Source organism: Hippocampus guttulatus, chromosome 18, assembly GCF_054856545.1.
Source record: "Hippocampus guttulatus isolate MCC_2025c chromosome 18, RoL_Hgut_1.0, whole genome shotgun sequence".
Taxonomy (NCBI): Eukaryota; Metazoa; Chordata; class Actinopteri; order Syngnathiformes; family Syngnathidae; genus Hippocampus; species Hippocampus guttulatus.
The window spans coordinates 4,429,374-4,441,919 of record NC_141278.1 but is presented as its reverse complement, the minus strand read 5'-3'; the positions used below and the strand labels follow the sequence as shown (position 1 = coordinate 4,441,919).

At 47.0% G+C, this 12,546-nt stretch overlaps 2 protein-coding genes across 5 annotated transcripts in view; one reads left to right on the top strand and one right to left on the bottom strand.

Annotated features, from left to right (window-relative positions):
• The window catches only part of slc39a4 (solute carrier family 39 member 4), a 27,059-nt gene extending 17,868 nt beyond the window's left edge, over window positions 1–9,191 (top strand). Inside the window, exons 1-13 of one of the 4 annotated variants that reach the window (XR_015103701.1) lie at window positions 278–463; window positions 711–883; window positions 1,035–1,217; window positions 1,683–1,787; window positions 1,857–1,914; window positions 2,113–2,265; window positions 2,513–2,700; window positions 2,924–3,081; window positions 5,245–6,068; window positions 6,569–6,641; window positions 6,727–6,845; window positions 7,729–8,725; window positions 8,986–9,191. Coding sequence is in view for 2 of the 4 variants with exons in the window: in XM_086136647.1 (XP_085992773.1) it covers window positions 72–208; window positions 292–463; window positions 711–883; window positions 1,035–1,217; window positions 1,683–1,914; window positions 2,113–2,265; window positions 2,513–2,700; window positions 2,924–3,052 (1,367 nt within the window). In the remaining 2 variants the exon portion in view is untranslated. Of the gene's footprint in view, window positions 1–71; window positions 209–277; window positions 464–710; window positions 884–1,034; window positions 1,218–1,682; window positions 1,915–2,112; window positions 2,266–2,512; window positions 2,701–2,923; window positions 4,431–5,244; window positions 6,069–6,568; window positions 6,846–7,728; window positions 8,726–8,985 lie in introns of those variants that run through there. The other 3 variants (XR_015103700.1, XM_086136648.1, XM_086136647.1) reach the window with 3 other exon arrangements.
• On the bottom strand, window positions 4,590–12,546 carry recql4 (RecQ helicase-like 4). Its single transcript, XM_086137469.1, has 26 exons — window positions 12,108–12,546; window positions 11,993–12,026; window positions 11,807–11,916; window positions 11,238–11,384; window positions 11,029–11,165; window positions 10,302–10,953; window positions 10,104–10,186; window positions 9,916–10,015; window positions 9,620–9,779; window positions 9,186–9,446; window positions 9,027–9,119; window positions 8,657–8,793; window positions 8,443–8,526; window positions 8,175–8,366; window positions 7,925–8,107; window positions 7,653–7,851; window positions 7,333–7,526; window positions 7,150–7,233; window positions 6,897–7,034; window positions 6,550–6,811; window positions 6,112–6,241; window positions 5,872–6,032; window positions 5,584–5,761; window positions 5,230–5,386; window positions 5,042–5,150; window positions 4,590–4,797 (listed from the first exon to the last, which is right to left on the bottom strand). The coding sequence occupies exons 1-26, from the start codon at window positions 12,189–12,191 to the stop codon at window positions 4,676–4,678; spliced, it is 4,191 nt and encodes a 1,396-aa protein (XP_085993595.1). The 5' UTR covers window positions 12,192–12,546; the 3' UTR covers window positions 4,590–4,675.

Genomic DNA, 12,546 nt, shown 5'->3' with positions numbered 1-12,546 from the left:
AAGGAACTCGAGTCATTCGTGACGTGGCTTGACTTGAGAAGAAAAAGTTGAACATTGTCTGGACTTTGTAGAGTTGGAGGCTGTCATGAGGTCTCTGGACATCGGACCCAACTTGGAGTCGAGCCACGGGCACGACGAGGACGAGCATGCCCATCACGATCACAGCAGGCGACGGCGACATTCCGAAAGCAATGGCACCTGGGAGGAGGTGAAGACGACGTCATTGAAAGTCACTTGACAACGTTTTAGAAGCATTTGAAAAATAACAAGATTGTCGCGATTTCCTCCTAGCACTGTTTTTCCGCGCACGAGCTGGTACTCATCCACGGCCTGGGTGTGAACTCGTCCAGGCTGGGCCGCTCTGACCTGGCTCGGCTTAGCCCGGCGCTGATCCAGCAGATCCTGAGCGGGGCCTGCATCAGCTCGCACCCGGCGAAACACGACCAGCTCAGCAAAACGGAGAGTAAGCGCTTTCTCGCTCGGACCCTTCACACACACACACGCTCATAAGAGTTAACAGCTGGGCCCATTTGAATGCCGTCGACAACCAAAACAGCAACACCTACCAAAACGTCTGCCGCTAAACTGTCTATCGGTTAAAAATTAAGGTGGAGTCTTATTGCCCGTCGATGATTATGTGTCGACTTCATTGGCCTTCCAGTAGATTATTGACTGTTTGGCCTTGATGCCCTCGTGTGCATGTGACCCAGGATACCTGTACGCAACTCTGGCCAACGTGGTCATCACGCTGATGTCCATGTTCGGCATCGTGCTGCTGCTGTGCACGTCGTGCACCAGCGTCTTCCAGCTGTGCATCCAGTTCTGCATCAGCCTGGCCGTGGGTTCGCTCACGGGGGACGCTTTGCTGCACCTGCTGCCCATGGTGAGCCGTCATTATCTCGGCTTCATCACCTTTAGCACACCAGCAATCCAAAATGTCACAAACAGTAGAGAACCCGTGTGCTTTACATTCAAGATGTTACATTGGGAATTGTTGATCAATGCGCAACGCACTCATTTCCTACTGCGCGTAGTTTCTGGGCCTGCACGTCCACCACTTGGACGAAGCCGGCGGAAGCCACCACGGCGGCCATGACCACCAGCTGGAGGTGTCGGACTACGTGTACAAGATGCTGGTGGTGCTGAGCGGCATTTATTTCTTCTACCTGATGGAAACCGTGTTCAACATCATCACGCAAGGACATAACCACCACGGGGTGAGCAAAAGAAAAAAGCAACTGAACACTCCATTAGGTACACCAGGCTGAGATCACAAATTCGCCCAAGGTGAAGCAAATTCTTTTATAGATAATTAAGTAAGAAATTCATTGTAAGGGACCTTGCATTTTTAATTGTTTTTTATTCATTACAAGACTTGAAAAAAACAAAACCAAGTTTTAAAATGATGATCATTTTGTTGATCCGCGCAAAAATTCAAGTCAAATTTAATTTCCTTTGAGTATATTCAATTGCTTTATGCTTCATTAGTCTGAATCTCTCCATTCTGTTCACTGCACTTTACTGATTGGCTGGGACAAGTCACATGACTCTCCTGCCTCAACTTAAACAGAAATAATTTCCATTTATTTGAAATGACAGCTCTTGCATTGTACTGAATGGGAGTTTATTTCTTTTTTTTGCCCCAAAAAACATTTCATTATCCTTTGTGACGATCGTTCAAGGATGAATCCGAAGGTCACCACTGTGACCACGACCGAGCTCTTGAGATGTATCACCAGGAGAGGAAACAAAAAGACAAATTGCACTCAACTTCCAAAACGGACCTGGTAAGAACTGTTGCACATTCGAGGTCCACTGATATCATCGTGACAGTGATTATGATGACATGTGTCAAGGTCAAAGAGGAGGAGCAGCACGAAAGAGATTTTCACATGCCCACAGAGAGGACCAGAGGTAAGATTTTGTCGGAATCCCCCGCATATACACTAGCCACAAATTTGTGCTTTCTTTATTTATTTTCTCAAAGAGCACAGTGCCATTTTTTCTTTTATTAAAACCATAAACAGCAAATACGTGGAATTTCAAAGATACGGGAGTCCACCTCTAATTATGTTAATTGCTCAATAACATAACAGCCGTGTCCTTGCACAGAACAACGGTTGCTGCCTTACATGATCACGATAGGGGACGGCATCCACAACTTCGCAGACGGCCTGGCGATGGGCGCCGCCTTCTCGCTCTCATGGAAATCCGGACTGGCCACGACGCTGGCTGTCCTCTGCCACGAGCTGCCCCACGAGCTAGGTGACACATACACACTCCCAATTTCAACTCTGTTGCAAAGACAAAAAAACAGCAGTTCCTACTGAGGTATGTCCACCCCCGCATCTTCCAGTATGTTGCAAACAAGTTGCACGTTATTAACATTTCTTGTACATGATGGCGGCTTTAGCGATGATTATCATTCCATTCTGAGGCGAATTGCAGGAATCAAACCCATCGCTACAAAATAGCTGTCCGATTGTTCATTTGAACACTTTTGTGCCCGAAGGCGATTTCGCCATCTTGCTCAACTGCGGCATGTCGGTGCGCCGGGCGCTGCTTTTTAACGTCGGCAGCGCCATGACGTCTTTCGTGGGCCTCTACATTGCCCTGAGCGTGGCTACCGACCTGGCCACCACGCAGTGGATTGCCACCATCACCGCGGGCCTGTTTCTCTATGTGGGCTTGGCTGATATGGTGAGTGGTCCTACTTCTCAAGTACTGTACTGTGGAATCCTTGAACTCATTCAGTAGCAGCCAATTCTGAAAAGACGTTTGAAAACGTCTTTGGGAGTGAATGAGTAAAAGTGGATAGAGTATATACAGTATACATTGAAAGAAATGAGGAAGAGATGTATGTCCAAAAAATGTCTATAAAAAAAAAAAAAGGGACCATTTTTGGTGTTGTTCCCCACTCCAGTTACCCACCATGATGCACATCAAATCCAAGAGGCCGTGGCTGATATTCGCACTGCAGAACGTTGGCCTGCTTTGCGGTTGGGCCGTCCTCCTGCTTTTGTCCCTCTACGAGGAGAGCATCAGCTTCTAGCGTTCCTCGACCAGCTTTGGTCTTAACACGTGAGGGATGAATCCTTTTCTAGTATGTTAAATGTGTGGAGGGGTGGAGGGGAAGCCAAAGAAACTCATCGACACCGTATGCAAAAATAAACTAGATACAAAAATATAATCCAAGCAAATGGGGCATCATGATGACTGGTTGCGGATTCTTAGAATACAAAAATGTGTGACCCAAGATTTTGCACGGCAAAAATATACGAGGACAGTACGATCCCGATTTTATGAACAAATAAAGTTGCTGAAAAGGGACTTTGAACACACAACTACACACTGAATTTTTACCGTCAAAGTGACTTCATAGCCACATGACAGCAAGCTAAACTCACCTTCAATTTGATTGTAAAATGTAGAGGTTATTCTTAATGCACAAGATTTATATAACTGTGTTGTTTGTGTGTGTGTGTGTGTTTAGGTTATTTTGTATCACAAGAGTGACAAAAAAAAAAAGTAGTTATTACGCTCATCACGAAATTTCCCTGATGGTAAATGTAAAGAAGTGTTAATGATAGTCTACGTATATATATTTTGTATATTTCAGCAGTTTGAATAATAAATCTGCTTGCACAAGACTGCTTTTTGGCACCTTGATTTACTTTGAAGTGCAAAAACTTTCTAACTGCCGCTCGGGAAATAATTTTGGGGAATTGTTTTGCACAGTTTAAAGAACATTAATGGTGGGACAAGTTTGAAAGTTTCTCTTTGTAATCTGAAAAACATGACATTTGAAGAGGGGATGCATCGACCCTTTAAAACCACAATATCTTTCCAATGAATTTACTTTCTTATTTGTCATCGTGTGTATTTATTTGAGAAAATCGATTTAATCTGCATTAGTTCTGTGTACCTTTTAAATTGCTTTACTTCATAATTCGTATTTGTTTTTGTTCATTTCGCTTATTCAACTTTAATCAAAGGTTTCTAAAAAATAGACTGCATCCTCAAACTGGCTGGCAAAGATTTTTTTTTTTTTTTTTTTTTAATCATCAGCTTCATCTAATCTCTGGAGTTTATGTGTACATCTTCATTAGGGCCAGAGTCCAGTGACAAGTCATGACAGACAAAATGTATACTGTGCACACCACACAAGTGGTGACAGTGTCCCCTTTGCACTCACTTTAATGACAAAGCACACGTTGGCGGGCTGAGCCTGGAAGCCCAAATGTTGCACCGAGTTTCGCTGACTGATGTTGATGACGGTGTCAGGCCTAGAACATTGTTTGTTTTACCCTTTTTGTATGATCACAACCCAGGAGTGTAATATTAGTGGGGCGTGTACAGGCATGTAATGAGGTCAGCCTGACCTCATTGAGGAGGGTAGATCGAATAAACATTAACAATGAGGAAACCGAGGACATTCCCCCGTTTGAATTTATGGCACAGGTCAATGTTTGCCTCCTGAGTCAATAACGGGATAAAAAGGTCCCAGTTCTGGGCAAGACGGCAGATTGTTGTTCTTCGTTCCCAAGAGTCCTTTTGTTTGGATATTTTATCAATCAAAACCAGCGACCTTAGAAAAATAATTTTATTAATATACAAAGAAACAAATTGAAATTCAATTAAAACAACAACAACAACAAAAAAAACGGGGTGTGTTTTACATGAATTGAATGATCTCCTGAGTGGCCAGCTTGATGAGCTGGTTGAAGTCAAACTGGATGTACTTCCGCCAGTAGCGTCGGTCTCTACCGTACATTTGGGCGGGGTAACACGGACTACCTAAAAAAATGTATATTTATCTTCAACATTTGAATTATATTTACATTTATTGTAATGAGTATTCACTTCTTCTCTAGCTGACCACCAAATCGCCACTAGAGTTAGTTACCAAGCAAGGAATCTTCACTTGCTGTATGGCACCATCTAGTGGCCTTTCCAGCCTTGTTGAATGGCTGATTTGCCCCGATTTCTTTTTTTAATGCTGGAATAAAACCAAACAAAGATCTAGAAAGTACTGTCTCACCGATGCCATGAAGGATTCGAGCAACAGCTCTTCCTGAGAACTTCTCGTCACTTCTGTTGGACAGGAAGCTCCTGATGTCTGCTCGGATCTGATTCTCCCAGTCCAAGAGCTACCAAATTTTTTTTTTTTTAAATAATAATAATAATCCAAATCATAGTTTAGAACATCAGCATAGTGTTTTGTGTCACCTTGTACTGCTGCAGGCTGTCATCTGTTTCCAGTGGTTCCAGAGTGAGGTCTCTTTCCCGCCGCTTGTCAAAGTAGTCTGACAGAAGGCCCTTCAACCGGAGACTGGGACCCTCGTCCAAGTTGTCCAAGCAGGACAGCACGCTCTTGAAGGACACACTGGTGACAAAAGAATGTATACATTTGCTGCAAATGTACTTGAGACAGGTAGTAAAAGTATTTTATGCGGTGTAGTCACAACAACTTGAAGCAATAGGTGTCAAAAATTGCTTTCAGTACATAGTAGTGACCAGCAGAGGGCGCAAGTAATTCAGGCCCTACTAGCTTGCTCCCAGAACAGATTCGTGAAGGTGTACCTTTTGAAGGCCTTGAAGCAGGCGCTCAGCTGGTAGAGCTGCGACCTCTCGCGGTCCTGCACGCGCTTATGCAAGAACTGGCACACCTTGTCCAGTTCCTCGTCGCAAAGGTCGCCGTGGGAGCGGAAGTAGAAGGACAAGGAAGAGAATTCCACGAGGACGCCACTCCGCCCGCCAGCTGCACATAAAGAGCGAGCATAGTTCCAACAACAAGGCAGAAGCAAAATTCACACACGTATACGCTCGTCTTAATCTCGTAACACAAGTTGAGCGTCAAAGCACCTGTACCCATGCTCCACTGCAGCTGCCTGAGTCCCCTTTTGACCAATGGGAGCTGCCATCCCATCATGTCGGCGACCTCCACCACGTCAAACTCCAGCTGGCTGCACGACTCCACCCCCTCGCCCGCCATGCGCATACGGGCCAACACTACGGCGACGGGCGGGCAGCTGCAAAGTCACGCGTCCTCTTCAGTATTTAACACGGTAGAGTCGGAACGCGTGTGGAAAGCTGAGTGACGTGTGTTACATTTTGGTGATTTTCCGCAGCTGTTTGGGTCCGTCGTAGCAGCTGACTTTGCACACGGAAAGCGTGGGGTGGAGAAGCTCCACAAAGCGCTGTGGATGTAGCTCCAGATAGCAGAGAAGCGTCTCAATACCTGAAAAAAATAAACATAAAAACACACACACACACACTCATTACTTGTGGAACAAGCAGCAGAGGGCACGAGAAATTTCAAACTCATTTTCAGCCTAAACGGGCTGCCAAAGGAATCGTGGTAAAAAAAGATGGACCGTTAGTAGAAAAAGGACATGTTATGTTGTGTCGTCGCTACATCTTGAAGCAAATAAAGGACAAAAGGTGAACATCACTACATGGCAGCGACCAGCAGAGGAAATCCGTAACTCGATCCCAATTAGTCTGCAGCCTAAACGTGCAATCGAATGAACGTGTGCAACTGACTACCTTCTTCTGTGATGTCCAGGGTCTCTACCGTCTCCTGGATGGGCATGGCTCTCTCATGAGTGTGACACCGTCTTTCCACGGGCCACTCAGAGGTGCTTTCTACTTCCTGGTCACCCACAACCTCCACGCCGACTTTTTTCGCTTCCGTATTGTCCATTTTATGACCGTCGTCTGCAGACTGTACCATCTCCTGCCGGGCGGGTGCGTCGCGACCGGTTTCCCGATCGTAGATCTCCATCATCTCGGCATCGCTGACGTCCTCCTTGACAGAAGACGCATCAATCATCGCGTGTGAGGTGCGTGTCCATCTGCTGGCGGCGATATGCACGTAACGTGGGCCTTTTTACCCGGATTACTTGCTGCTGTTTCCGCTGAATCTGTCTGCATTTGCACGGCGGGAACACTTTCTGAACCAGCCGCTTCACCGTGTAGTAGTCCACCGTGTCGGAATAGATGTGACGCCGCAGCTCGTGCAGGTCCATACCCTACGCGTAAAGATTGATTATCCGCCAGTCTGAAGCAAAAGCGGCGTTATTTCTTGAATGTCTAAGTGTAGCGAATATTGCGGCGTGTGAGTTCAAATTCCAGTTGCAGTCTTACTTCGGGATCAAGAAAGAGGTGACAGTGTGCCGGTTCGCCATCTCTCCCTGCTCTCCCAATTTCTTGGACGTAACTCTCAAAGCTCTGAAGAAATAATGTGACGCTCAGGTGCAGAAAGACAATAACGGGAAGCCACTTCGAGTACTTTGTGTCAAACTACTGTGTGGGAAGTCGACTGCGCACCTTGGGCATGTTGTAATGAATGATGCCCCGCACGTCAGACTTGTCCAGGCCCATGCCAAACGCCACGGTGGCCACCACGATCCGGAGCTCGCCGCACATAAAGTTGTTCTGAACCCGCCGCCGTTCCGATCCCGAGAGGCCGGCGTGGTACGACTCGGCCTGCCACTTCAGGGGTTTGCGAATCTTCTTCCTTGCTGGGAAAATATAAACCGAGGATTGATGTTCTGTTGCGTAATCACACCATCTTCAAGCATTTGAGGCCCAACTCATTTGCTGCCTAAACAGGCCGCCGATGTCGCCAAAACGAACTAGCGGCTCACCAAGTTCTTTCTTCTTTTGCCCCACGGGGTTGACTTGTGCTTGGCTATTGCTGATCTCTTTATTTTCTTTCAGCAGCGTCCCCTGCAGGCAGGTCCTCAGAAGCGCAGACACGCGAGCGGTCTCCTCCCTCCTGGTGCAGTAGACGATCACCGAATCCAGGCAGCCGAAGCGATCGCCTTTCAACAAGGACACCAGAGCCTTGCGGGAAAGAAAAAAAAAAAAAAGTGTTTTAAATAGACAGTCTTGAAGCGGAGAACACGATCGGTCGTACTTGATCCTTCTCACGGTCCATGGACACAGAAAGGTGCAGGTTGGCGGGAACGGCGGCAGATCGGACGGCGATGCCGTCCTGGTCGCTGATGTCCAAGTGTTGGGCGATGTCCAGGGCGGTCGACAACGTGGCTGTGGCTGTGAGCCCAAGAAAGCATCGCACGCCCAAGCGCTCCCTCAACACCTACAAAAAAAAAAAAAAGAACAAATCAAGACCAAGCGTCACGTGGTCGTCAAAACATTTCCTTCACCTTACAAAGCCGGAGGTAGCACGGCCGGAAGTTGTGCGACCATTCCGACACGCAGTGGGCTTCATCGATGCACGCAAAGGCCACGGGGGGAAGCTCCTGCGCCGAGGGCAGGCACCCCAACCTGGAGCCGGCGCCGCCGCCAACAAGCGCTTCAGGGGAGAGCAGCAGCACGCACACCAGACCCGCCTTCACCTGAGAAAACACGGCAAGGAAATCCTCCAGAATCCAAATAAGTGACGGCTGCCGAAACGGCTACCCCGCTTGCTACCTTTTGTATCGCAGCTTCGCGCTGTTTCATTGTCATGTTGGAGTGGATGCAGGCTGCTTTCAGGTTGGCTGGCAGGCCAGACAGCTACAGAAACGACACATTCACAGCAGGTTTTCAGTCTGGGGTCTGAATCGGCTGCCGAAGGGGAATCGAGACATGGAGGGAAAAAGTGGGCGGCGTCGTCAGTGAAACGTTGTTGCGACGGGTGCGGGACCTGGTCATCCATGAGCGAGACCAGTGGGGAAATGACCAAAGTGATGCAAGAGGACCGCTTGGCAAACAAGTAAGCCGGCAGCTGATAGCAAAGTGACTTCCCCATCCCTGTTGACAACACCACCAGAGTGGAGAGACCTGCAGACAGAAGTCATATTCAAAGTAGGACTAAGGACAGTGCGGGATTTAAAATAAAAAAAAAGTTAAATTATAACTACCCAAATATTGAATAAACTAGAATTACAATGTTTGTTTTCCGTTTGTAATCAATGCTCAACATTCCCTTTTTTCCTCAGGTTGTAATATCTTTCCGGCGTATGTATCTTGCAGGATCTCTGGTGTGGTGGAAACATTGCGACCGCTTTATGTACCTGAAAGGATCCTCATGATGGCTTCCTCCTGCCCCGCCCTGAACGAGTTGTAGCCAAGTTCTCGCAGAGCGACAAAGACGTCGTCCGGTGTCTCTGAACCCACACAAAGTCGTGTTATTGTTCTGCAATCATCGGTGAAGACAAAGTAAATTCCTTTACCCTGAATTTTGCCATCGTCTGTGAGGCCGTAAAGCGGCTCGACGGGAGGCGGAGGCGCCGGACGCTCGTAATCGGGACGGATCACGTTGAGCAGAGCTTCATCGTTGCTGCTGTTCTCCGGTTCTTGCTCTTGTGTGAAACGGGCGCCTTGGTCCTGGGGCTGCAGTGTTCCCGTCGCCCTGGCAACCTCCTCCAGGGTGGGCAGCTCAAAGGGCTCCTCGTCTTCGACAAACTGCTGGTCGGGAAGAGAAGGCGGCGGAGCTGCAAAGCAAAACCAAAAGTTTTTGTTGTATTACGTAGTCCGTATAACACCCAAGCAATAAAGGTCGCACATTGATTAACTGCGTGCCACCAACCAGCTGTGAGGGCTCAAATAATTGAGGCCTGACTCGTCTGCTGCCGAAATGGGAGCAAATTTGGGGCTTGCACGCTACCTGGTCCCTTGCAGTGGACAGCCCAGTGTCCTGTGCCGCCGCACTTGAAGCAGGTGTCGCCTTGGCGGCCGCTGCGGAATCCGCCGCGGCGGCCTCGACCGTAAAAGCCCCCACCGCCAGCGAAACGTTCGCCTTTCAGATGGAACTTCTGCATGGACAACTGAAAGAAAAAAAAAAAAGACATTTGACAGAAACCACCCAGCTGATGATGAGGTATCGACTATTTCTTTGCTTTCTCTTCATATTTGCGTGTGTGTTTTGAGTGACGGCGTAGACATATTTACAAATGTACGGACTTGTTTGCGCAGGGCCATTCCTCTCAGGGCATATCCTTTGACGTGAGATTTCTTCTTCAGATTGATCTTCACAAAGTTACCCTCTGTAATTTTGGAGCCTCTGGAAAAAGGGCAAAGCTCCCAAAAATGTGGTCTTTGGATTCGAGCGGTGGAAGTATGACGGGGGGGGACGTGTGATCAAGTCTTACCTGCCTCGGGCTAGCTGCGCATGATGTGATCTCCTGGTGCCAAAGTCTTCCTCGACTTCTCCAAGCAGGTTTTCTTGAGGAACCTAAAGAGTAATTATCGTAGCTGTTAGTTCTGTAGAGTCCCAATGAACAGCCCTTGATTCTTTTAAAAGATTTACTAACGGGTATTTTAACAAGATTTCTATAGTCACCGACTACCTGCTTTGGTGCCTTTGTCGTTTTGTCGTCCTCCACCTGGGTGGTGTCCTCTTTTCCCTTCTTCCTGCGTCTCTTCTTCCTGTCTCCTTTGTCGGCTGTCTCCTCCTTTTCGTCTCCTTTCTCGCTCTTTTTTCTCCTTTTCTTATGGGCTCCTGCGTCCTCCGTCGCCGCTCCTTCTCGCTGCCTCTTCTTCCCACTCTTCTTTGGTGGGCTCCTGCTGGCTTCTTTCAGTGGCGCCAGGTCTTCGGTATTTTGTTTCGTTTGTGGAGCGGGATTTACCGAAATGTTGGTCATGGCATCTTTATCGTCTGCTCGTTTTTCCTCAGCTTTCCCATTTGGCTGACATCGTTCCTGGTTTCCTGCCGCGGGCTTCCCTTCAGCTTCCAGCTCAGCAAAAACCTGACATCTCTCCAGCCACTTCTGGTCCACATTGCTCAGCCGGTTGGCGGGAGAAGGCCTTCCTGCGGTGGCGGCTATTCGAAGCCCTCCAAAATCTGGTCCAAGTGCTCCACGTAAAGTCCCTGAATCTTTTTCTACATCTCCACTGGACATAGGTGACACTTGCGTCCTATCAGGACTCACAGAACCTTTGGCTGGTTCTGGAATGGGTCGAAATGGCTCGAGAGGTTCTTCAGGGTTTGGCTCCACCCGCCTGTTATGCATGAATAGAAACAAAATGGTTGCCCTATTTGTTCAAATTGCATACAAGTGAAGAGAAACATAGTACAGGGTGCCTTTCCTGGGGGGGCTGGATTCCGCATCAGGGGTTGTGGTGACGGTGTTATCTTTCTGAACACTTGGAGCCTCTTTTTTTAAGGAGTTCACAGGCACACGTCCGGGTTTTTTCAACGAGAGGGGTTTCTCCTGTAACAAGAAGAAGCAGCATACATCAACAAAACAATCAACTACACAACCGTGGCTTTCTACTTGAGCTACCTTGTGAGTCAGCGTTGTCAGGTTGTTCTTGAGCTTGAAGCCGTAATATTGGGCAGAGGCCTTCAGAGCATCTCTGTCCAGGGCACTAAGCGGTCTGGGCGAAGACGCCGGTAAAGCGCTGCGATTCAGATGAGAACCCCAGCAGTCCTGAAGAGCACGATAAGGGTGAGTCATTGCTCATGGTCACATACACTAGATTTCCAATTCACAATTATTTTGTTTTGGTACAATAAATATATTGAGTCTACTTCATGTTTTTTTTTTTTTTTGCGTTTTGGCAGAAAATATGTCCCAAACGTGCCAATGTTCTTAACTTGAATTGGTTTTACATGCACTGTGCCTTCCCTGACAACGCCCTCTGAACATAGCTGTTCAGAATGTCACACCACTCGTATTCTAGTCTTGTTCTTTAAAAAAATGATGGGGGGTATGTGTGTTTGTTTTTAACTTTTCAACTTGATTTTACTCTTTAATTGTACATCGCCATTGCGTTCTTTAAATCAAATGCATGAGTGAGTAATATGACAGAGTAATATGACAGTAATATGACAGTATAATACAGCATATACCTTCTGAAGGGCAGAATCAGACTGTTCACTGTTATGTCTGGTTGCAACGTTACTTGTGCTGCTGCTTTTCTCTTTGGCCAGTTTCAAACTATAGTACTCTTTGTATAAATCTGGGAAAGGGCAAAATATTAAATTGAATTACTTCACAAGTAAACAAAAACAGACAAATATGATGCGTTCACTTACTCCTGGTCTCCTCTGAAGCTCGATCAACGTCTTCCTGAATATTTTGTGAAAATATAGTCAGAAGCGATTTTACTGTAGCAGTAAAACAGAGCTGTGGGATCACAAAAAAAGTTACCTTGCCGGGCTTCCTCTTGTGCTCCTTGACAAAGCTCTGTTCCCATCTTTTGAGCAACACTTTCACCTCGTCGTAGCGACCCATAATAGGACCAAAAGCTTTAGTCTAAACTATTAGATGCACTTTGGGACATATTCCGCGATGTTTAACACTGTTCATTAGACGTTTTTAAAGGGTGATTGTGAAATGAAATGCGTCATAGTAGCGAACAACGAAGACCTCATTGAGCTTGCGGGGAAAAAAACACTTCAGATTTTCCCGCGCCAGAAAATGGCAACTCGTGTTGCCGGATTTAAATATTTATCCCTCTTTCTGAAAAGATACATACGAATGTCAGAATCCTGACTTGAGAGTCAGAAGTCTGAGAAGTAAGTCAGAATTCTGACTTAAAAGTGAGAATCTTGCCAACGTTGTTTTTTTTTTCTTCACTGGCCCTAAT

What these genes read in the sequence shown, in the direction of transcription:
- recql4 (XM_086137469.1), bottom strand. Translation starts at nt 12,191, where the DNA reads ATGGGTCGCTACGACGAGGTGAAAGTGTTGCTCAAAAGATGGGAACAG. An exon ending in ACAAGAGGAAGCCCGGCAAG is followed by an intron (nt 12,027 to 12,107) that starts GTAACTTTTTTT and finishes CAAAATATTCAG; the next exon opens with GAAGACGTTGATCGAGCTTC. An exon ending in TCGAATCCTTCATGGCATCG is followed by an intron (nt 4,798 to 5,041) that starts GTGAGACAGTAC and finishes ACATTTTTTTAG; the next exon opens with GTAGTCCGTGTTACCCCGCC.